Below are 23273 nucleotides of genomic sequence, written 5' to 3'. Positions count from 1 at the left end.
TGTTAATTTGGTTAACTTGTTCTACTTAGACTCTGTCTTCCTCTAGAATTTACATTACATGCTAAGGCACTAGAAGACTACCTCCCCTCCATCATGAGTACCCCCCAGTATCTCCTTCCATTTTGATCCTCAAGTCTCCTCCATCATTCAAAGCCTATTAGTTATCCCAAAATCTTTGCCAAAATAATTACACACTCAATTATGTACTCAATTTTAGTCTAAGTCATAATATTCCAATAAATTGAATCTGTTTATGGGAAAGATTTAGTAGAAATTTAAAATGGCTTCCCCCCCCCTTTCTTTTTTTCCCTATGGAACATTTTCTTTATCTCTTTTTCTACTACTCAAGATAATTCAAGGAATACCAAGCATGTTAATGTGATCATTATCTAAGTAAGTGGGTTTCACAAATGTTTCTAAGAAAAGACAGTGACAAAGTTTCTCTAAGATGTGGTTTTTATGTAAGATGTAGTTTGGGTGGTTGTTGAGGCACATTGAAAACTTCTCTTTAACTTTTTATTCTTTTGTTAAAACATCAACCACACTAGAGAATGGTGATATATGTGAATATTCAATCTTCAGATTAAAAAAAAAAGTCTTAAGAAGTCATCAGAAGCATGAACTTAAATCCTGGAGTACAACACAAATATTTCAGAAATTCAGGAGATGCCTTACAATTATTTCATAGGATCTAAAACTCTAAGAGATCACGTAAGTCAATCCTTTCATTTTATGAATGGAATACCTAAATGAGAGGGGGTAAATGAATTGGTCAGGGTTACATAGGTTATTAGCAGTAGCGTCAAGATTTGAAACCAGGGCAACTGATTCAAAAACTAGTATTGCCTCTGCTTTGTCACATATTTTATATCTAAAGGCATAATACTGCAATTGATCATTACAGGGAGGGAATAATCTAAGTCTCTAGAATACCTCCTTGTTTATAGTTCTTATTCTCCCACTAATTGGCTATGTGACCTTGGAAAAATCAATTCATCTCATAATGCACTATTTATGCATCTATAAAAAGGATAAAACACCTCTCACCTCATTCCAAGGATATTTGATAGCTTGCCTAATTAATAGTTTGGCACTTTAAAGAATTGTGCCATTTTATTTTATCTCTGGGTTTAATTGTAAAGTAAGAAATTATTTTAGACAGTATTTTGTCATGTGAAATGGTGAACAAAAATGTAAACCTAGTTACTCTGTCTATAACTTGTAGAGGCTGATTTAGTAAAGTTAAGAGTTAAGTCAAATTTGGTCTATATAAATATAACAGTAGCTTTGGGTTTTTTTTGAGGGGGGAAAGGTAAAACTACTAAGTCTCAAAGACTCTAAGGGTGAGTGAGTTCCTGAGCTTTGGGATTTTTACAAATAAGATTTTGCAAAGTCTAACCAATGTCAAGAGAAGAGGACCAATATTTTTGCAGTTAGCCATAGAATGAGTACTCTTTGTACCCTTATTTTTCCCCTCCTTCATTTCCTAGTCAATTATACTGCTCAAAAATACCGAAGTATACCTCTAAGAACAGAGGTAACAAATAATATCTTGCTTCCCCACAAATCACCGCAAAAGGACAACTAAGAAATGAGGGAAAATGGTGAATAATTGCAAACACATTTCAAAGATGCTATCTCCTCTTTATAAAAAAGGAAAGCTACAAAGCTGTCTCTGGTACCATTACCCCTAAAAGTTGATCTGAACTGCAAGGGACCACTTATGTAAGTTAGCAAAAGCTCAACTCAAAACACAAACCTGAAGATATCTAGTGTCCTTGATTTCCAGACACAACACATCAATAAGCAATTTAAAATATCTTTTGCTAAATTTCATTAAGGTATATAAGTTTTGTGCATGGCCAAGTCCCAGACAAAATCCCATCTTCTACAAGAAGCCTTTCCCAAATTCCTTTAAGTAGAGGTACCTTCCTTCTGTTGATTATCTCCAATTTATGCACACAGTTGTTTTCATGTTGTCTTCCCTTATTATATCATGAGCTCCTTGAGAGCAGGCACAGTCTTTTGCTGTTCTTTGTAACCCTAGTGCTTAGCACAGTGCCTGGGAAGCTTGTTGACTGCCTGACTGACCACTGATTTACCACAAAAAAACACTCATTTAGAAAATTTTTTTCTGACTGATAGTAGAAAGTGAAAAGTGTAAGAGATTGATCATCTTTTCATTGATCCCTACAGACCCTAAAAAGCACTAATTTAGCAGTCAATGGAAGAAACAGTAGCAGGGTTTAGGGATTATGGAAAAGAAGTAATGGAAATGCAGCAGCAGAAATGTTGCTTCTTGGAAGTTAGAACTTAGATTGGAACCACCAAAAAGCCATTTTAAATTCTCTTTATCAGAATTTCAAATTTAAGATTATGTATATGTCAAAGCTAAAGACATAGCAGTGTTGTGAGGATTATTTAGCTATTAATTTAATATTAGTGTTGGACCTAGCAGGAAGGGCTGGAGGATTCCAAGATGGAATGAAGAAGCAGGAAGTGTGTTTCTTGCTCACTGAGAGAGACTCCATGGTGGTTGGGGCAAGCAGCAACTGACAACTAAGAGACACCAGATTTACCAGTGATCCTGTGGAAAGACCATCACCTACTTGTGGGAGATTTTGGTAGAGACTGCTAAATCCCAACCTGAGTTGCAGGTCAACTTTGGGCTGGGACAGCTCCCAGAATCTACCCACCTGGAAGAGTGCAGCTGGTGATCTGGGAGGAGCAGAAACATCATTGGAGTGAGGCTGAACACTACTGCTGTGAGGATACTCACTCCTGGCCCGCTTTTCCCTGGGTCCTGCTATGCTTAGACCTTAGTTTAGCGTAGTCAAGTCCTTCCCCTGCCCCTGTGGTTTGCCCTTAGCTTTTAAGTGTAGTAAACCCTATTCCCATCCTTAATCTTAGTTTGTCCTTGATTAAATGTGTTGCCTTAACTTATAAACTCCTGCCTTTACTTTGCTGATTACCATAGGCCTAGTCTTGGTGCTTCAGAGTGGCAGTTGGACCTAACAGCCAATTCAGTAACAGACACCCCTTTGCTGTTAAACTTTAGTCTCCCTACTTGTTGGGCCCCTTCCTGTCATTCCTGTCTCCCACACACCCACCTGTTTACTATTTAAGGCATCTTTCCCTGGTTTCTCCTTAACAGCAGTAAATATCAATTGGAAAAATGTATTAATTTGGATCCTATTTATAATTTTGTCAGTCAATCATAGATGTAGAAGTGACTTTAATCATCTACTCCAGTCACTTCACACTTTGTGCCTCAAATTACTGTCAGTGCTAAGAGGAGTAATATGGTCAGAAGTGAGCTTTGGAAATATTTGAGAAGGTATGCAAAGTATATATAGAAGAACTGAAGTTGGGAAAAAAACTATTATAATAGTCCAGATTAGAAGTATGATCTGGGATGGCAGCCATGTAAGTGAGGACATGGGAAGAGATGCAATGCTTACTCTCTATGTGATCATGGGCAAGTCAATGAACTTCTCTGAATCTCACTTTCTGCATCTATTAAATAAAAGATTTGATTTAGATGGTCTCCAAGGTGACTTCTAGCACTACATTCGTGATCCTATGGGAAGAATAAGATTTGGTAACCAACAGAATATTGGGGATGAGAGAGAGGGAACAGACTTCAAGGTTGTAAATATGATTTGAATGGAAGAATCGTAGTACTCTTGACAGAAATAAATAAATTAGGAAGAGGAGTAGATTTTTGGGAAAAGATTAACAAAGTCTTGGCACATAAAAGTGAGATGCTTACCTGATGGAACTGTCTAGTAGACAGCTGGTTACAGAAAATGGAGAAGAAAAAGAAGAGTTAGATATATAGATCTGTGAATTATCTACATTGTGATAACCAACTCCAGTGAGATGATGAGATCACTAAGGGAATGTAAAGAGCATAGAGACTTCTCTTGAAGTATGAGAATAAGAATAGGAAAGAAGAGAGTCCATGGCAAATCCTTAGGGTATATTCAGTTAGAAGGCAGCATAGGGATGACATTGCAGCAAAGGAAACTGAAGAGGTAGTCAGATAAGTAAGAAGAAAAAATAGTATCATGAAAATCCAAAGAGGAGAGGGTATTCCAAAAAGAGAACATGGTCAATAGCATCAAATGTTTCAGAAGTCAAAGAGGATGAAGCCTGAGACCTGATAAAAACAATGAATCCTTTTTTTTGGAGTGGCATACATTAGCATTATTGAAGTAGTTGATATGCTACTGTGAAGTCTTCAAATGTATTTTAATACCATTCAAACAACTGTAGCATTTTAATTTAATTTTTTAAAAATGTATTTATCATTTGCTTTAAATCAAATATACTCTGCATTAAACTTATCCTATGAAGCTAGGTGTGGTAGCATACACTTATAATCCTAGTTGCTTGAGAGACCAAGGCTGGTGAATTTCTTTAGATTGGGAGAGCTGCAATAGGTTAAGCTCTGCATTAAGATGTTGAGGTCCCAGGAATGAGGGGGTCACCATGTTGCCTAAGCAGCTGTGAAATGACTTAGGTTCAAAAAAGGAGCAGGTCAAAGCTTCTTGCTGATAAAAGTAGGACCAGTTCTGTGAGTAGTCCCTGTACTTCTAGACTTTATGATACATTTTAAAACACAAAAAAAGGACAAATACTCAAACCAAAACCAAAACACACATATAGATAAAAAGACAGACAGACATATACCATGATAAAGTTTTAGTTAGAGTTTACTCTGAGAGATTTTGGAGCTAAAATTCACTTTGACTTATTTTGCTGGTCAATTAAAATCAAAGAATTATTTGGAGTTTACTTAGTATTCTTATATTAGATGTCTCCCATTTATGTTACACTTAGTTACCAAATTATTTTCCATTTAGGATTTTAGTTAATGAAATAATTCAAAAGAATTGATTTTTCCCACTACCATTATCTTGAACATCATATCATAAACAGATGCAAAAAAACTATATTTCATTTTGTGACACAATTAAAAAAAACTTTTACAAGAAAAAAGGAATTCATTATGAATAATTATAACAATTCTAATGGCCATTTTTAGAAGGATGTCTCTAATAGAGTGGTCCAAAGATCCATCTTTGATTCTTTGCTGTTCAACATTTTTAACAATGCCTTAGATAATGGCATAAATAGCATGGATATCAAATCTGCACAGTTGGAAAGAATACATACTAGATGAGTAAAGATGAAGAAACATCTTGATAAGTGTTATGGTCAAACTAAAGCTGCTATGGGTAAAACTAATGTGCAGGCAGTGGATAGAAGGCCTGAAGCAGTTTGGTACATCACCAACAACTATTTATTATCAAGAGAGTAGGGATAGGAAACAGGAGTTAGGAAAATAGGAAGTGTATCAAACTCTTATATTACATTTAAAATTCCAATTCTATACTAAAATATCTAAATAAAAACCCTCCAAATCTAATGCTTTCACAGCTTCTTCTTGTCTGCCAAAGCAGACCTCCTTAAACTAATTCTCACTATCTTAATTTAATATTTTCTATGTAATTAACCTAAATAGTTGATGAACCTTTATCAGAAACAAACTATTAACTGAAAGAGGAGAAACTGCCTGTCAGAGTTGACACAGACAGTGCAGCAGCTCCCTCAGAGTTCTGAGAAAAAACAGCAGCCCCCTTAGTAACAAGTCTTCTTCTCAATCTAGTATCACAAATCCAGCTCCCCAAACCTAATCTGCTAGTTTCTCTTGACAAGAGAAAACTCACCCAGAACATTCAAACTCCTCTCAGACTGAAGCCAGAGCAAAACGGAGTCCCCTTAACTGACGTTTTCCCTGTTTTATGGTTTTCTCTTAAAGAGATGGAATTCAATTCTGTCTACTACTGCCCTTAAAGAGATAGTATACAAATTAAAAACCTTCCTCTGACCTAAAACTTCTGCTCATAATGAGACAGAGTGAAATTACGAAAATTCCTTTTAACATAGGTTAAAATATTGAGTTGAATTTTATAAGCTGAAATTTAACAGGGATACATATAAAGCCCTTTGCTTTAGTTTAATTTAGTTTGGTTGGGGTTTTTTTTTTTAACTTTCACCTTCTGACTTGGAATTGATACTAAATTTCTGTTCTAAGGCAGTAAAGGCTAGGCAACTGGGGTTAAGTGACTAGCCCAGGATCACATAGCTAAGATGTGTTTAAGGCTAGACTTGAACTTAGGATCTCCCATCACCAACCCTGGCTCTCTATCTACTGAGCCACCTAGCTGTCCCTTGCTTTAGTTTTAAAAAAAAAATCAAGGGAGCAGCTGGGTAGCTCAGTGGATTGAGAGCCAGGCCTAGAGACAGGAGGTCCTAGGTTCGAATCTGACCTCAGACACTTCCCAGCTGTGTGACCCTGGGCAACTCACTTAACTCCCATTGCCTACCCTTACCGCTCTTCTGCCTATTGGCTCCAAGACAGAAGGTAAGGGTTAAAAAAATCAACTTAAAATGTGGCAGTTTGAACTGCAAACACAATATGAATCAAGAGTATTATATTTCATCCAAGGAATCAAATGAAACATTATGTTCTGTTAATCATTGTGTCCAGACCACAGGACATGATACTTTGTACAAAGTACAGGACACTATTCTTTGCACTGGTCAGATCTTATACTCATTAGTGTTCAGAGTTTTTCCTTAGGATGACAACAAAGATGGTAAAGGGTCTCAAATTCTTGTTATTTGAGAAACAATCAAAAGGTGTTTATTTAGAAAGGACACAAAAGTCACTTTTGAATATATGAAAAGTTGGCATATGAAAGTGGAATTGAATTTATGCTACATGTGCTCAGAGTGCAAAACTAGTAACAGTGGGTGAAATTGCAAAGAGAAAATTTTAAGCTTGAGGAAAATGAGAACTCTCTAGAATTAGAATCATCTTAAAATGGAATAAGATGTCTGGGATAGTAACAGGGATAGTCTGCTTCTCTAAAGGACTTTGAAGCCTGAATGACCAATTATAGATATTTTGCAATAGAGATTCTTGTTTGCAAAGAAATTGAACTAGAAAAGCTCCAATTTTTTTCTAACTCATATTCTCTGATGTATTAAGGGGATTACCTTGACAAAAATCTGAAAAGAGTCTCAGACATTTCCCAGCTGTGTAACCTTAGCTAAGTCATATAACCCCAATTTCCTACTCCTTACCACTCTTGTGCTTTAGAATTAGTACTTAGTATCATTTCTTAGACAGAAGGTAAAAGGGATAAGGCAGGTTTTTGAAAATTATTTTTAACAAGAATTTCAAAATTTATTGAAAGGTGTGAGAATATAATCCTGGTGTGCTTATTTTTTGTTGATTATACCCTGTCCCCTAATTATTTTTTTTTAAATTTTTGATTTAGTAGAGGAAAAATACAGTCTCCATTGTTCTGACAATAAGAACTCTCATATACACATATTTTTTTTAACCTTTACCTTTCATCATAGAATCAATACTGTGTATTGGTTCCAAGGCAGAAGAGTGGTAGGAGCTAGGCAATGGGAGTTAAGCGATTTTCCCAAGGTCACACAGCTAAGCAGTATATGAATACATATTTGAACCCAGAACCTCCCATCTCTAGGCCTGGTTCTTGATACACTGCCCCCTCTCCCATAAATATGTTATGGTAATATAGGTCTCAAGATCACCTTGTTTAATAATCCTTTGGTTATTAATATTAAACAAAGAAAAAGACAAAGAGAGGAAAATTCACCAAAGACATTTGCCTGTTTGATGGAAGATACCTTGAGCAGTGCTGGAAGGATTCCTGCAGGCAGTTAAGATCCCTTCAGATTCTCCTTTTTGCAAATGGCACTGTGCTGACTCTATCAGCAGAATCCCTGAATATTGTGTGATAAGATCAATGACCACTCAAAAGAGACTGGCCTAACAATCTATATGGGGAAAAACAAGTGGATGAAAATACTTTAATGTTCAAACTATGATATGCAATTGGACAGGAAGTTCATTATGTGTCTTATACAAGCACTACAGGTAGATAATGAGCTGAGGCTAGAACTGCATTAGGCAAAGAGACAGGCTAGAATGGATTCTGGAAGGTGCATAGTACTTTTGACAATCCTAAGTTGCTTCCAAACACAAAAATTCATCTTTTAAACACTAACAAGCTCCCTAATGTTGTATAGTTGAGAATCATGGAATCAAAAAAAGAAACAAAGAATCAAAATCCAAAGAAAATATAATGTATGTTAACAGTGATGATGCAAGAAAAAGTAGAATAAAGGATACCTGAATGACAAAAAAAAGTATGATTAGAAAATAAATAATCATGCAGTGCAGATGGCAGGTCCAGTATCATTTTATATTCATAAAATGCAAAGCTTTTGCTTTGCTTCCCAAAGTATTTGGGAAATTCATGGTATAAGATTAATAGGAATTCCTGGATGAGAAACAAAGGATTAAGGAAAGAAGAAAGGGAATAACCACTTCCATAGTGTCAAATATGTGGCCAGGCACTATGCTAATAAAGTGTAAGTGAATTTGCAACCTGGACTATTGGAGAAAAATTCAATACACTGAAAAGATTCTAGATTGATTGGGCATTGATTTGGAGTAGGAGTTCTGAGTGGGAGGTAGCAAGAACTCTACTACATAGCATAGTAGAAAGAAAGCTAAACTAGGATTGAGAAGAACTAGGTTCTGGTACTGACACTACGACTTATAGCTACATGATCACATTCAAATCACTTAATGATCTGTTCCTTGGTTTCCTCGTCTATAAAAAGGAGAACAAAATCTACTATTAAAGAGTTACTGTGAGAATCAAATGTATATAAGAGCATTTTGAAAAATATAAGATACTATGTAAACATAAAGTATTATTAAATTTGACTATAGATATGCTTGATAGAAGCATAGAAATAAAAATAGAGAAGATTGATAGAAATGTTGGATAGCTTTGTAGACAATAGTTTGAAGTTTAAATTTGATCATTACTCTTACTAGGATGATGAGAAGCCAGAAGAGGAACATAATGGAACAATCAGGCTAAAATGGTAGAAACAGAAGACGATCTATGTGTAGAACTGTTTACAGAGTAAAGTTACTTAACTTTTTGTTGTATCACAAACTATAATAAACAGTCTGGTAAAGCCTATAGATGCCTTCTCAAAATAATGTTTTTAAATTAATTAAACAAAATACATTAGATTACAAAGAAAACCTATTACATTGAAATACAGTTATCAAAATATTTACAGACCCAACAAAAAGCAAGTACATGGACCCCAGGTTAAGAGACCCTGGTTTAAAGTATAGAGAAACTGGGAGATCAGGAAGAAGAACATTATAGTAATTCAGATACAAAGTCATATGAGTTTAAAAAAAGATTTCTTAATAGCACAGAAACAAGGTAGTAAATCTGAGCTCTGGAATAAATAAAGAACAAAGGGAATAGAGTTTGCAGGTGACTATATAGAGAGGATAAATGAAACCGAATGCACCTGCAAACTTTTGTCTTTTATATGAAAATATTATTCTATGGCATAACAAAATTAGTGATTGCTATCTGTGTGCACTACTGAGGCTAAAAAGTAGTGAGTAGAATCTCTACTGTATTTTTGTAATGATTCCTTTGATTTGTCATCATTGCAGCTATTTTACAAATACATTTAAGATCTGTAGAATATTTAAAGGGAGAGATTGTTTCTGAATGCTGTAAACAAAATGACTTTAGAAGTCGTCCTTAATTTAGCAAGCAACCTGGAAGTACAAGGTGTCCCAAAATCTTAGTTTGGGTTTAAGCCATTAAAGCTTAAAACTGAACTAAGACTTTTGGGACACACTATATTTCTTCTGTCCACTGCTTGTGGTCACCCTTCCTCAGCAAACCACATAGCAGCTGCTTGAGTCATCTGTTATATTCATTCTTTTTTGTAAGCATTATCACTAGCTAGTTTCCCTTCAATACCAATAAATTGGCTGTGTCCAAGGACCTCCTTGTTTGTGATGAAATTGCTCAAGAAGCAAGATGCATCATCCATAGTTGATACAAGTCTCACAGCCGACAAAGACACAGTTGGACATTATCACTGCTTGGCAGAGCTTCAGTTTGGCCCAGAGCTTCAAGCCATGTTGGCACTACCCTCTTGGCCAATCTCCCAAAGTACATGCTTAGACTCTTTGATTCAGTTTTCCACTTCCTTATTAATCAGTGCATCCGTGGTTGCCTCAATACTCACACCTCGGTATTCTTATGAATATCAAGAGAATCCAATTCTATCAATATTTTCCTTTTGGATAGTGTTATTTGAATGTCAGAACAAGGGACATTAAAAGAGATACAGTTCAGATCAATATGAAGACCATAGAATCAAAGACCTAGAGCTGAAAGGGACATCAGAGGAAAATTATCCCCCCTCATTTTACAGAAGAGGAAACTGAGTTCCATGAAGGGTAAGTGATTTGTTTAAGAGTACACGGGTAGTATGCATCAGTGGCGGGATACGGATCCAGGTCCTCCAATTCCAGAATCATTGCTCTTTTTACTGGAAGAACTTTCTAACAAAGGCATAATGATAAGACATAGGGGAAAAACAATTGGATTTGGCATCACAAGACCTAAGCCTAATTCCTAGCACTGCCCCTTATTGGTTTTATGAAATAGGGAAAATCATTAAATTTCTATGAAACTTAGTTTTCTCATCTATAATGTGGCAATCATAATGCTTATTATACTACCAACCTTTTAAAGATCTATTGGTTGGTGGTTGGTTTTTTTGGTAGTAGAGTTGGAAATCAAATGAAATATGTAAAGTACTTTGTAATTATAAGTACATAAAAGCAAGTTGTTGTTACTTTAAATTGCCTCAAAATAAAATGAATGGGGGGGCAGCTGGGTAGCTCAGTGTTTTGAGAGTCAGGCCTAGAGATGGGAGCTCCTAGGTTCAAATCTGGCCTCAGACACTTCCCAGCTGTGTGACCCTGGGCAAGTCACTTGACCCCCATTGCCCACCCTTATCACTCTTCCACCTATGGGCCAATACACAGAAGGTAAGGGTTTAAAAAAATAAATAAATAAAATGAATGGAATGATTCTTTAGTTAGTGAGTTTCTCTTCAATGGAAATTTTTAAGCTGAGGCTAGATGATCAACTGTCAAAGATGTTACAGAAGAGATTGTTGAATGAAGTGGGAAGTTGGACAAGACGTCCTTTAAGGTCCTTCCAACTCTCAAATTCTATGACTGCTAGTTTAATCATTTATTAAAATATTAATGTGGACAAAAGCTAGATGCCTTTCTCAAACGTTCTGTGATATGGTTGGAAACATACGATCTATGTCCAAGAAACAATTAGGTAATAATGTAAAATAGCATTTAATAGTAATAGTAAGAAATTACAGAAAGGCAAATGCTATTTTAAAAAAACAAAACTTATATAATCAGAGCTATCCACAGAAAGAATGTGTGGTTTCATGAGGTAATTATTTTTCATCAGTCAAGGTCTTAAAGTTAAGTCTGGATCATCACTAATTAGAGATGTTATCGGATGGATTCTTATTTAATTAAAAGGCCTCTGATTTCCCTTCCAGTTCTGAGAACTGTCACTCTGTGAGTTAAGCTTGGTGAGGTATGTTAATTCTATCTCACTCGAGGCGACACAAATGCATTCAAGTTTTTAAGCCTAGTATTAGCCAGGTCCCATTCACCCAAAACCCCATCAGCTAGGTAGCTTCTCTTGCCATGATGCCTTTGTTAAAATCTCATGAGAAATATAGAACAGGACACATGACCATGCCCAACAATTAGATCACTCTCTAGGCTGCCCTTGCCTATTCATCTATTTACCTATTCATCAAGTTGATCAACAAACATTTATTAGTTGCTGATCACGTTCCAGGCACAGTGACCAAGTGTTAGGGATTCAAAGTCAAAAACACACACTTTAATGAGGGAGTTAACCTGAAAATAATTAGATGCACCTGAGATATAATAATGGAAATACGAGAGGGGAAGACATTAGCAGCTGAGGACATTGAAAAAGGCCTCTTGCAAAACATGGGATTTGAGCTGAGTCATGAAGAAAGCCAAGGAAATTGTGAGAAAAAGAGGCTAGAGCATTCTACAGGGGATAACTGGTGTAGAGATAGCGATGGGAGATGGAGAATATCACAGATAGGCAAACAGCAAGCAGGTCAGAATAGCCAAATTCCAAATAAATAACAAACAGAAGATTTTACATTTAACTCTGGAGAAAATGGGGAGATAGTAGGGTTAACTGAGTAAGTTGGTGAGCTTGAGGGGCTCCTACTCAGACCTACATGTTAGAAAAAAAATCTTAGCAGCTGAGTGGAGAATTATTTGGAGTGGGAAGAGACTGAGGCAAGGAGGCTCCTGAGGTTGTCAAAGTGAGAGGTGATGTGAGCCCAAACTAGAGTAGTGGCTATATGAGCAGAGAGATGCTATGAAGGTAGAAATGATAAGATCTAATCATGGACTGGATATGTGCAATTAATGTAAGTGAAAAGTAAAGGATGGCACTACAGTTGCAGGCCAGGAGGCCTGGGAGGACAGTGGCATTCTTCATAGTAACAGGGAAGTGTGGAAGGAGGGTGAGTGTGCAGAAAGATGAGCTCTCTTGTGAACATGCTGCATTTGAGATGCCTACAGAACATCCACTTCAAGGTGCATAAGACACAGTCAGTGACTCAGGACTGAAGGTCAAGAAGGTTGAATATATAGATCTGAAAATCATTGGCAGAGTTAATGATAAGTGAAGGGAAACTGATATCACTAAATGATACAATAAAGAGCAAAAAGAAAAGGGTATCCAGGATAGAGCTTTGGGAGACATGCAAAGTTAGAGGAAATATGGATGAAGAGCCAGCAAAGGATACTGAGAAGGGGGGGGAGGGGGAAGGGGGAAGGACATAAAAAAAAGGATAATCAGGAATGAGCATAGATATGAAAATCTAGAGAGGAAAAAATATCCAAGAGAAGGTTAGCAAGAGTATTAAATTCTGCAGAGAGGTCAAGGAGGGCTGGGAGTGAAAAAAGGTCCTTAGATTTGGCAATTAAGAACGCAATGGTATCTTTGGGGAGAGCAGTTTCAGTTGAATAATCAGATTAAAAAGCCTGACTGTAGAGGGTTTAGAAGACAATAAGAGGGGAGATTTAAGGGAACAAGCAAGGTTTATATCTATTATTCAAATACAGTTTGATATTAGAAAACCATAAATGTAATATGTTAAGTCTGGGCCACTCAACGAGCAATGGAGAAATGCATGGTGGGTACAGTAGGTTGTGGCATATTTCTGATATTGACCTATATGAAGGAGGCCAAATAAGGGATATCACTGAGAAAATATATGATTGAAAAAGAATCATAGTACACACTCTCTAGGGTATACCCTCCTCTCATCCTCAATTTATACTTGTAGGTTCGGGACCCTTGAAGGTGTCTTGAATGTCCACCCTTTAAAAACTGATAGCTCATATGTCTACACTACTACATCTTGACTAGTCAGCCAGAGGACATAATCAGTTCAAAGCATTTAGTGAAATAAAAGCAGAGAGAAAATTGGTCATTGAACAAATTGTAGTTTGCATTTTTAATCTCTTCTTGATTTGATTATTCTTATTTCTTTTACAAAAGTTTACATGGCTTATTTTGTTGTCATAAATATAGTTAACAATAGGCTTTATAAATTTAATTTTTGTTAAGGATTTATTCAGTTCATCTGGAATTCCTACTATTCCTTACAGAAGTATTTTAAATTGTGAATTTTAATGATAAATCTGACATTTTTATATTGCGTTGTTTTTAAATTATATCCTCAAATCGCAGGATATAGATTTGTAAATGTTTTGTCCAGCTTTGTCATCTTTCTAGAGCTGCTGACAAGTTTGATGACATTGAAATTGGTGTGTAATCTCTTTTTTCTTTCAAAGTACTTAAAAGATTCCTTATCTTTGAAATGTTGAAATTAAATGATTTCAGAAACCTGTATTTTGAATTTCTCTATTCTGAAATCTTATACATCCTATCCATTGTCAGAATCACCATTCCAGGAAGTTATCTCCAATTAACTGCTCAAACACTGAATCTATTTTTTGTTATTACCCTCTTTAATCCTAATTAACCTAAAGTTCAAATTTTTTTGTCTGACAGGCCTATTGCTTTATTCTGCATATTCATTAGTTTTGCTACTTCTAAAGTTGTTACATTCTGAGTTTGTTTTTCAAATATGATGTCAATTCAGTAATCTTTGCTTCAATGACATATATTTTAATATTTTCAATTTCTACTGTCTTTTGCTCTTCTATGTTCCTTTGAATTTTCATTCATTATTTTACCTCATTTCTTCCACCCCATCTCCCTATTTTAAAAATAAGAAACTGACTTTAATTGCCTTGGCTCATTTATGATCCAACTTATTTTATCTTTTTGCATTTTTACATCATGTCTAGTGATGTTTTAGTAACCATTTCTATTTTCATTTTATCCTTTGATTCTCCTATACTGAAGAACTCAATGTCAGTTTTTCCTTTTATTTCTTTTATTTATTATTCTTTTATTTAACATAAGTTATTTTTTCTATTATTCTTGTTTCCAGGGATCTTTATTCCTTTCTTTTACTTACTTTCCTGCCTCCTTTTTCAACTTTCTTTTCCAAATTTGAGGAGTCCAGGATGGTCCAGATCCCTGGGAACTTAAGAAGTGTGCCTTCTCTCCTACCATTACAATACTGAAAAGGACCTGATGAGAGAAGGGTATTCATTGTAGTAATTACTTCAGAGTAATGAAGCCTACTTTTAAAGCTGTATCTTCAGAATGTCACTGACTCTGAAACTTCATGTTAACTCCCCTCTAATACTTCCTCTCTTTTTTCCTCCCAAAACAATAGTGTTTGGTGAAAGTGCTCAGTTGCTTCCTAGGGTAAGGGCATCATTCACCAATCACCAAACTGACCCCTGTCAATTTTTTCCCCTGCACCCCACCTCTTCTTCTATGTTGGTAGTAGTATCAACAAAAATAGAAGTGAGAATATTGGAACTAGAAGCCTTGGGATTAGGGGAGAGGTTTGCCAGTAAGAGCTGCATTCTTCTGACTGGGGATGAGCCTAAGGATAGAAACTTCAGCTGCCAAGGCCTCCAGTCTAGAGGCAGTAGCTCTAGGCCAAAGAAGAGACAGGTCTGAAGGCAGATGTATCTATCATTGGTAAAGAGTTCCGCAGGAGGCAGTGACGGGAGCTTTTTAGAAAAGATAAATTATGTCTAGCATTACCAGCTACTATAATAAACTAGGTCTAAATCCTTTTTTTAAGTATCATTAGGAATGTGGTTTTAACCTGCTTCCTTTACATCCCCTTAAAAGTAGTAGAAAGCCTGGGTATTTTTTTTTTCAATTTGCACAGATAACATTCTCTAGAATCAACAAAAGGTCTGCAGGTGCCTCAGTAACAAGAGATTTTCCTGGGTTTAACATACATTTTAAAATTCACATATCCACTGGATTTGTAGCCCTAAAGCACAGATACAAAACCAATGACAAACAAAACTACCAGTTTTGTTGCTACTATAAAATGAATAAGGGTAAAACTAAAAAGCTAGTTAGTGTGTCCACCTAATTGGATAATACTGGAACAGTTTTTGTTTTTACCTTCAGGTGGCCTGTTGGATGTTGCCACAACGACGACCCCATTTTTGAACAGATTTTCAAAAAGCTGCTTCAGAATCATGGCATCAGCAATGTCAGTGACCTATGGACAACAACACATTTGTTTGATCTTGATTTTACTTCTGCTCTAACAAATTTGCTAATAGTTCCATTTTTCTTTTTCCCTAAAGGCAGAAAGTAAAATCCTGGGGAAAGATTCTAATTATCATCATGAAGAAAAGGGTAGCTAATTAATAAGCATGAAAGCCTGAATAGCAGCAGTCTTTTAAAACTTGTCCCCTCTTTATAGCAGGCCCAATTCTCCCCAAATTACCAAATGATTCCCTGTTAACTTCTATTATAGAACTACAGGTGGGAACTACAGAAAAATCATCCTAAACATTTAGGAAACCTAATTAATGAGAAGCAATACAGAGGGGGGGCGGGGAAGAAAAAAGAAAGAATGAAAATTTAAAAAACACACCGGCTATTTTACATTTCTATTACCTTTCTAGCAAAGGTTCCCAGAAAGGTGACTTCAAATGGTCATGGGACTTTAGAAATAAGGACAAGTAGCCAGCTAGACATAATCAGCTGCTGTTGAAAATAGAATGACATGACATAGATACTATTGTGCAATTGTTGCACAAAACAATTCAACAGATGGCCCATCACAAAAATAAGCAATTTCATTGTTCTTTTTAAGTGCCTTCTATTACTGTCCATGAATAATCAAAAGGCACTGCAGTCACTTCCAGCATAGCCAGCCTCTTATAACCTTGTAAACACAAATATTCTATCTGGAAAAAAAAAAACAGAGAAATGGTTGCTACAGTTAATCTTACCAAAAAAAAAATTTTTTTTTCTGACAGAAACCACAAATGTTCAAATTATTTCCTTGAGCTAAGATTATGGAGATAGCCACATTACTGATCTTTTCTGGAAAATGTGAAAAAAAAATTCCAGTGTAAAAATCTGCTTAATTATAATAATTTAAAAGGATTTAAAACAAAGAATTCTAATAGATATCTTTTTGTGCAGGTAAAGGTTAATATGTTAAGCTTAAAAGTAATAAATAGTCCAGTTAAAAATCCTTTAAACTTTGAAGGGTCAATTCATTAAACTCTTCAAACTATTCTAAGAGAGATTTCATATAACCCAGTTTAATGATAACTTGTGTTATTCCTTTATGAGGACATTTCAAATAGTAAATAAAATTTTCAAACCTTCAGAATGATCACTAGAGCCAAGTTCATCCCATTTTAAAACCAAGTTAGCCTAAAGAATGATGTAATTGTACTAAATAGTTAAAATAAAAGCATTATTAAAGATAAAATATGTAATAAATTATTTTTAAAATCTAAAACCTACACTCCACAGAATCTAATCTAGCATGAGGATTATTACTAAAAAGCATAATTTTGTGGAAGTCTAAATCATCTTTTTATGCAGTTACCTTGTTTTTAGTGAAAGAGGCTTGTAGCAATCAAGACACAAATTTATAACTTCAGGTTGCAACTAGTCTATAGTACAAATAACAACAAAAGGCTTGGGGAAGACATATGGAAAAGGTTTTATTTTTTTTCTTCTGACTCAGGCTACAACTTTAAAACATATTAACTAACGAGTGTGTTCTGAAGGTTCCCTGAGTTATTAAGACATCAGGAACTTCCAAAGTGTTCTCAAAAACCCTCTAACATGAAAAGAAAAGTGGTGCTCACATTATTTAATTTGGAGCTTAGGATCACTGTCAAATTTAGCTTCCGCAAAAACACTCCCATAGAAGGTCCTTTTCAAATGCTTAAACACCAGTGGCATTTCTGATGAGAGGACAGAACATGCCTGCAAATTTTAGAAGCAATTGCATTTTTAATTGGGCTCCTGATACACAATTTTGGGTACTGACTTTTCAAAAAGAACTATGTCAATTAAAAGTTACCCAATTAGAGTATGTAAAATTGTTCATGTGACTGTATCACTTTGTGTGTGTGTTTCTTTTAAAGGAAATAGGTTTGTGTCCCAAGGGTTAGAAAAAGAAAACAACATTTAGCTTATACTACAGTAAAGGTTTAAATGGAAAGTTGAGAAAAGCAATGAATAAGAGGCTTTTTTTCTGAGTTAAATTTTGGTGTTTTATGTTACAGAATTTTGATCTTTCTGCCTTGATCTAGTGAATTAACTTGTGAAAGCTATCGCTAATTAATAAAGCAAGAGTCACTTTGTCTACTTGGGTGCCAATTTATACTCTTTTGATCTTGTACCCTTACTTACACAGCTCTGCTAGAGAGCAGCAATTTTACAGTATAAGTAAGCAGAAGACAATTGTCAAGGCATTCTGTAGCTCAGGCTTTTTCAGTACCCAGCATTCATTACCACCAGGAACAAAAGAGAAGGCTACAAATTACCAATAAGGGTAGTCTGCTAATGGAGAGAATGGAGAAATTTCATTAGCATTTAAGAGAAAAGATTTTTTATGACCTAGAGTTGCTTTCCATTATGACTCACTTAAGTAAAAAAGAAAAAAAAAATCTAATAGTTAATTTACATGTGTAAGTGCTTGAGACTCAGTCATCCACTGATTGGTACAGCTCCATATAATGAATGACAAACATAAGCATGTATTATCAGTAATTAGTATTAGCACAAAAATAAGCGTCTAGTTTTTATTAGAGGCTTTTAATAGCTTTTCAGGTTTGTAAAAAATTGTTTTAAAAACTATTTTTAAAAAAAGATATTGATAGTATATAGAGAAGTATCTTTCTATCTTATTCTGTTCTTCAGAATTGTTTTCTAGGCTATTTTGGCATATTCCATAGAGGTGACATTTTCATTCCAAAGCTTTCCAATGTCCTCAAAAGTTATGAAAAATGTCGCTTAAAAAATCAGATATACTGAGTATAATGATGTCTACAAAATTATGATCATAGCAATAAAAAAATCTAAATAGAAACTAATAGAAAAAGATACAATAAGGACATGTGGAAACCTTCTAAAGGGGTATTTTATTTTACTCCAACTGATTAAAAACATAAAGGCAGTTCATCTGGAAAAGTTTTTAAAAATATGAAAACCAATAACATTGGAAAAAATAAAATCCCATTCTTATTCAAGTCCACCAAGATGATTTATGAGAAAATTAAATCTATCTCGGTGATTAAACAGTCTATCTCTTATCTGAATGCTACTCAAAATGTAGTCTTAGAAACTAACCAAATTTATTAAGCAATGGTAATCCATGTCTATTTTCCTCTTAAAGTATTAGAATTAATTTAATTCATCTAAGAGCAATCAGTGATTGGTTAAGGCTCAAGAATACATACTAATATGAGTCATTATAAAAGAGAAGGGGACATTATAGATATAGCTGTTGCTAAGTGTGGAGTTCCAATAATAAGAGGCCCAGAAAAATCTTCCCTGGTAAATTAGCAATGTATTGTGCTAGGCTTGTAAGACAATTTTCAGGTACTAGTTGATTTTGCAAGTGCTCTAATATCCAAGAATTAGTAAATTTGCTTAAAATATCTTACACTGCTATTAAGCACATGGAACTGTGTATATTATTCCCACTTGAATTTCTAGCCAATCAATATATTAATCATTTTAATGGAAAAAAATACCCTTAAAAATGATACTGGATTTTCTTCCATACACTAAAGATATATTTTTCTACTACTTCTCTCAATATTTAATACTAAAAACAAAAATAAGTAGAGATTCAGATGAGCTATGAAACTGAATCCCAATGGCTCATTATAGAACACCAACTTATAAAATATATTGTGTCCTTTTGACAAAATGGCCCTTTTGGAGGGGTGCTCACTGAAAAGTCAGCACTTGCATTATAGTCTCATCCCTTTTAGAAGCCATGTTGAATATTCCTCCACATGAAGACTAAAATTACAGCACTTTCACTGTTTATGTGTTCAGTATTTATAAACAAAGGACAAATGTCTTGGGATAAACTTTATGGATGAGAATTTTGTTAAAACTAGAACAAATAATTGACAAACAAAAGATTCTTTATAATTAGAGGAGCTCTTGAGTGGCCAATATTAGAACCCATAAGTTATTATTTCAAAAAGACTTGAATTCTTTACCAAAACATATCTTTTTTCAACAAAAAAATTTAAAATTCATAGTTTTTTAAAAATATATTTTCCCATTACATACAAAAAATACAAAATGAGAAGAAAAGAGGAGTATAGATTTAATATATAACCTTATTGGTTTGATTGAAGTTTTCAGAGATACCTAATTAGCAAAATAAAATGGTATTTGGCATATTAAAACTACTAGGAAACCAAGAACAATAGGTTCCTTCTACAACAACATATTTTCTTCAAATTATAATCTCTTCCTGAACTATATGGAATTTAGAGCCTTGAGAAAATAACAGAAAATCTATCATTGAATCAAAATGAATTTTAAAATTAAATTATGTGGAGAATTTAATGTATATTAAATCTTATTAACATAACAAAGAAGTAATGTAAAATATACTGCTCCTCTCAAAAGTATAGAGTCAAACAACCTGGATTTGAATATTAGTTCTGCAATTTGCTCTTTGTGTGACCTTGAGCAAGTCACTTAAATTGCCTGAGCCTGAGTAATATCAGCTATAAGCCATAAGACTAGATGATATCTAGGCTCCTTCCAACTCTTTATTCCTATAATTCTAAAGTATGGCCATAAAATAATGAGACTGGATAATTTCCAGAGATATTATGCTATGGAATATGGATCAGCAAACTACAGCTTGAGGACCAAATCCTGCCCTGTTTTTGTACCACTGCCAGCTAAAAAACCATCCTTAGCTTGCAGAGCTATAAAAATAGGGAGGGGATGATAGAGGGCCCAATATTTGGTCTGCTGGCTATAGTTTGTCAACCCCTAACTCAAAAGGATAACAAAGTTAGGTTGAAGTCCTGAAACATGTATGGTAAGAAGGAAGGAAAGAACTTATTAAGCCCTTTTTCTGTGGCAATATTGTGCCAAGTGGATTATATGAGTTCTCATTTGATTCTTACAACAACCCTGGGTACTATTGTTATTCCTATCATACAGTTGAAGAAACTGACTTAGACAATCCATAAATATTTATTAAGTGTCAACTATTGCGCCAGGCACTGTGCTAAAAACTGAAGATTCAAAGAAAGACAAAAGACATCCCTGCCCCCTAGCAGTTTACAATCTAATGGTAGGGACAATATGCAAACAACTATGAACCAACAAACTATATACAAGAAAAACAGGAAATAATCAACAGAAGGAAGGTTCTAGAATTAAGAGGGAATGGGTAAAGTTTCCTATAGCAAGTGGAATTTTTGCTGAGACTTGAAGAAAGTCAGAGATGCTAGGAAACATAAGAAGGAAAAGTATTCCATGCCTAGGAGGTAGTTAATGAAAATGCTCATTGTTTGGAAATAATGTCTTATTCAAGGAACAGAAAGGAGACCAGGGTCACTAGGTAGAAAAGTGTGAGAAGGCCAGAAGGGGGTCTGAATGAAGGTGAGAATATAAAGTATAAGAAGACTGGAAAGTGGGGACAAGGGGTCTAGGTTTTGAACACCTTACAAAGGATTTTCTGTTTGATTTTGGAGGTGATAGGGAACCACTAGAGTTCTTGAGTAGGGAAAACATGGTTGGACTTATGCTTTAGGAAAATCACTCGGTTAACTGGGTCAAATATGGACTAGAGTGGGATGAGATGCAGCAGGCAGACTAATTGGAAGACTATTGTAATAGTAGTGGCATGAGGAAATAATGGCTTACTCTAGGGGGGGCAGCAGTTCCATAGGAGAGAAGGGAACATATCTGAGAACTGTTACAAAGGTTAAATCTATAGGTCTTAGTAACCAATTAGACTTGGATGAGCCCAACAGAGAATTGAGTGATTTGCCCAGCATTACACAGCTAGTAAACATTTGAGGCTAGAACTGAACTCAGGTCTTCTTAATTTTTCAACATGCCTTCTAGTTCCATGATTGTTTTCACTTAGAAAAAGATTAATTCAATGACTGACCATGAATATGTAGGTACAACCTTTTGCATTTAAGTCTCATTTGAAAAACAAGACAGCAATAGCTTATATCTAACAGGGAAAGCTTTACAATGGACATATCAAGCCAACACAGACTGTTTTCACTCCTTACCCAATAGACTAGTAACCAGATAGAGGTGAGAATGATTATACCACTTGTCAGGAGGTAGTTAGACAGAAATGTGGCAGAAGGGAAGCCATGGAATTCGGTTCTAAGCAAAATGTGTCTGCATCATACTGAAATTATTTTTAAAAGCAAGATGATGCTGTAGTATACTAATAAAAAATTCATTTATAAAAGTCAAAATCCATTATTCTTGAAACTGATCAACATCTTAATAGGCTATTATACCAAATCTGGGTCTAAAAAGCATAGCAAAAAAAACTGGCAACTGTCCCTAGGAAAGTGACAGAATACTATGCTGTTTCTATTACACTTTGTTTAAGCTACATCCCTATTAGATTGCACCCTCTTAAACAATAGTCCTCAAATTTTTTGGTCTCAATTCCCCTAAAGGCCTAAGTGTTCCCAAATTCCCTTCCAAACACCTTTAAAATAACTCTTCAAAACAAAATCTGGAGCAGCAGAACCCATGAAAGGATATGGTGTCATAATTTTACATCCTAACACAACTTAGAAGGTAGGCAGGAAAGGTCTGTCCTGACAGGGTAAACACAAAGCACACTACTGAGCAGGCAACAACCTAGCAAGGTAGCAGCAGGTCCTAGGGCAACTGAATTGGAGGCAGCAGTTTCTGGAGCTCTTAGCCTATAGAAAGTAAGGGGGGTTGGACAAATGGTCAGAGAAAATTACAAGGGTCTCTTTGCTAGCACTAGGTGCAAGCCTCTGTTGCATTGCCTATAAGTGAATCTAGATCACAACCTTGGGTAAGGAGGACCACAAGCATACCAGAGCTTGCCACCTTAGAGAATCATGAATTCTGGTCACAAAACCAGAATGGAAAAAATTGCTTATGGTTGCTCACAGACCAGAATACAGCCTAGGAGAGCAGTGAACATACCTCTATTTAGACCATACCAAATTTGGAAAGATTAAAACCTTACAGACTCCAGAACTAGCTCTGAAAACAGCATAAAATACCTGAAGTTTGGGACAGTGCCTTCTCTACCTCAAAAGTAAAACCTATCTTTAACAAAATTAAAAGTTAAGAAATAGGCTAGAAAATGAGTAAATAACAAAAAAAAAGAAACTGACCATATAAAGTTACTACACTGACAGGGAATGCCAAAATACAAATTCGGCAACAGTATCAAAATAGCTATATCCAAAACCTACAAAGAAAAATATAAATTGGTCTCAGCCCCCAAAAAAGAATTCCTGGAAGAGCTCAAAAAGGATTTTAAAAGTCGAATAAGAGAGGTAGAAGAAAAATTGGGCAGGGAAGAAATGAGATACAAGAAAATCATGAAAAAAAATTCCAGAGGGGCAATGAGGTGACTCAATGGACAGAGAGCCAGACCTGGAGATAGGAGGTCCCTTGTTCAAATCTGGCCTCAGATAGTTTCTAGATATGTGATCCTGAGCAAGTCATTTACCCCCAATTGCCTAGCCCAGTGAGGGGCAAACTACAGCCGCAGGCCAGATGAGCCCCCAGAAATGT

General features: G+C 35.3%; 1 protein-coding gene across 2 annotated transcripts in view; it reads right to left on the bottom strand.

Moving 5' to 3' along the window:
- The window catches only part of AFG1L (AFG1 like ATPase), a 217422-nt gene that overhangs the window by 95477 nt on the left and 98672 nt on the right, over nucleotides 1-23273 (bottom strand). For both annotated transcript variants that reach the window (XM_044676669.1, XM_044676670.1), the window contains exon 6: nucleotides 15615-15714. In XM_044676669.1, coding sequence (XP_044532604.1) covers nucleotides 15615-15714 — 100 coding nt within the window. The remainder of the gene's footprint in view (nucleotides 1-15614; nucleotides 15715-23273) is intronic.

This window comes from Gracilinanus agilis, chromosome 4, assembly GCF_016433145.1.
Source record: "Gracilinanus agilis isolate LMUSP501 chromosome 4, AgileGrace, whole genome shotgun sequence".
Lineage (NCBI taxonomy): Eukaryota > Metazoa > Chordata > Mammalia > Didelphimorphia > Didelphidae > Gracilinanus > Gracilinanus agilis.
This window is presented reverse-complemented; position numbering and strand designations above follow the sequence as displayed.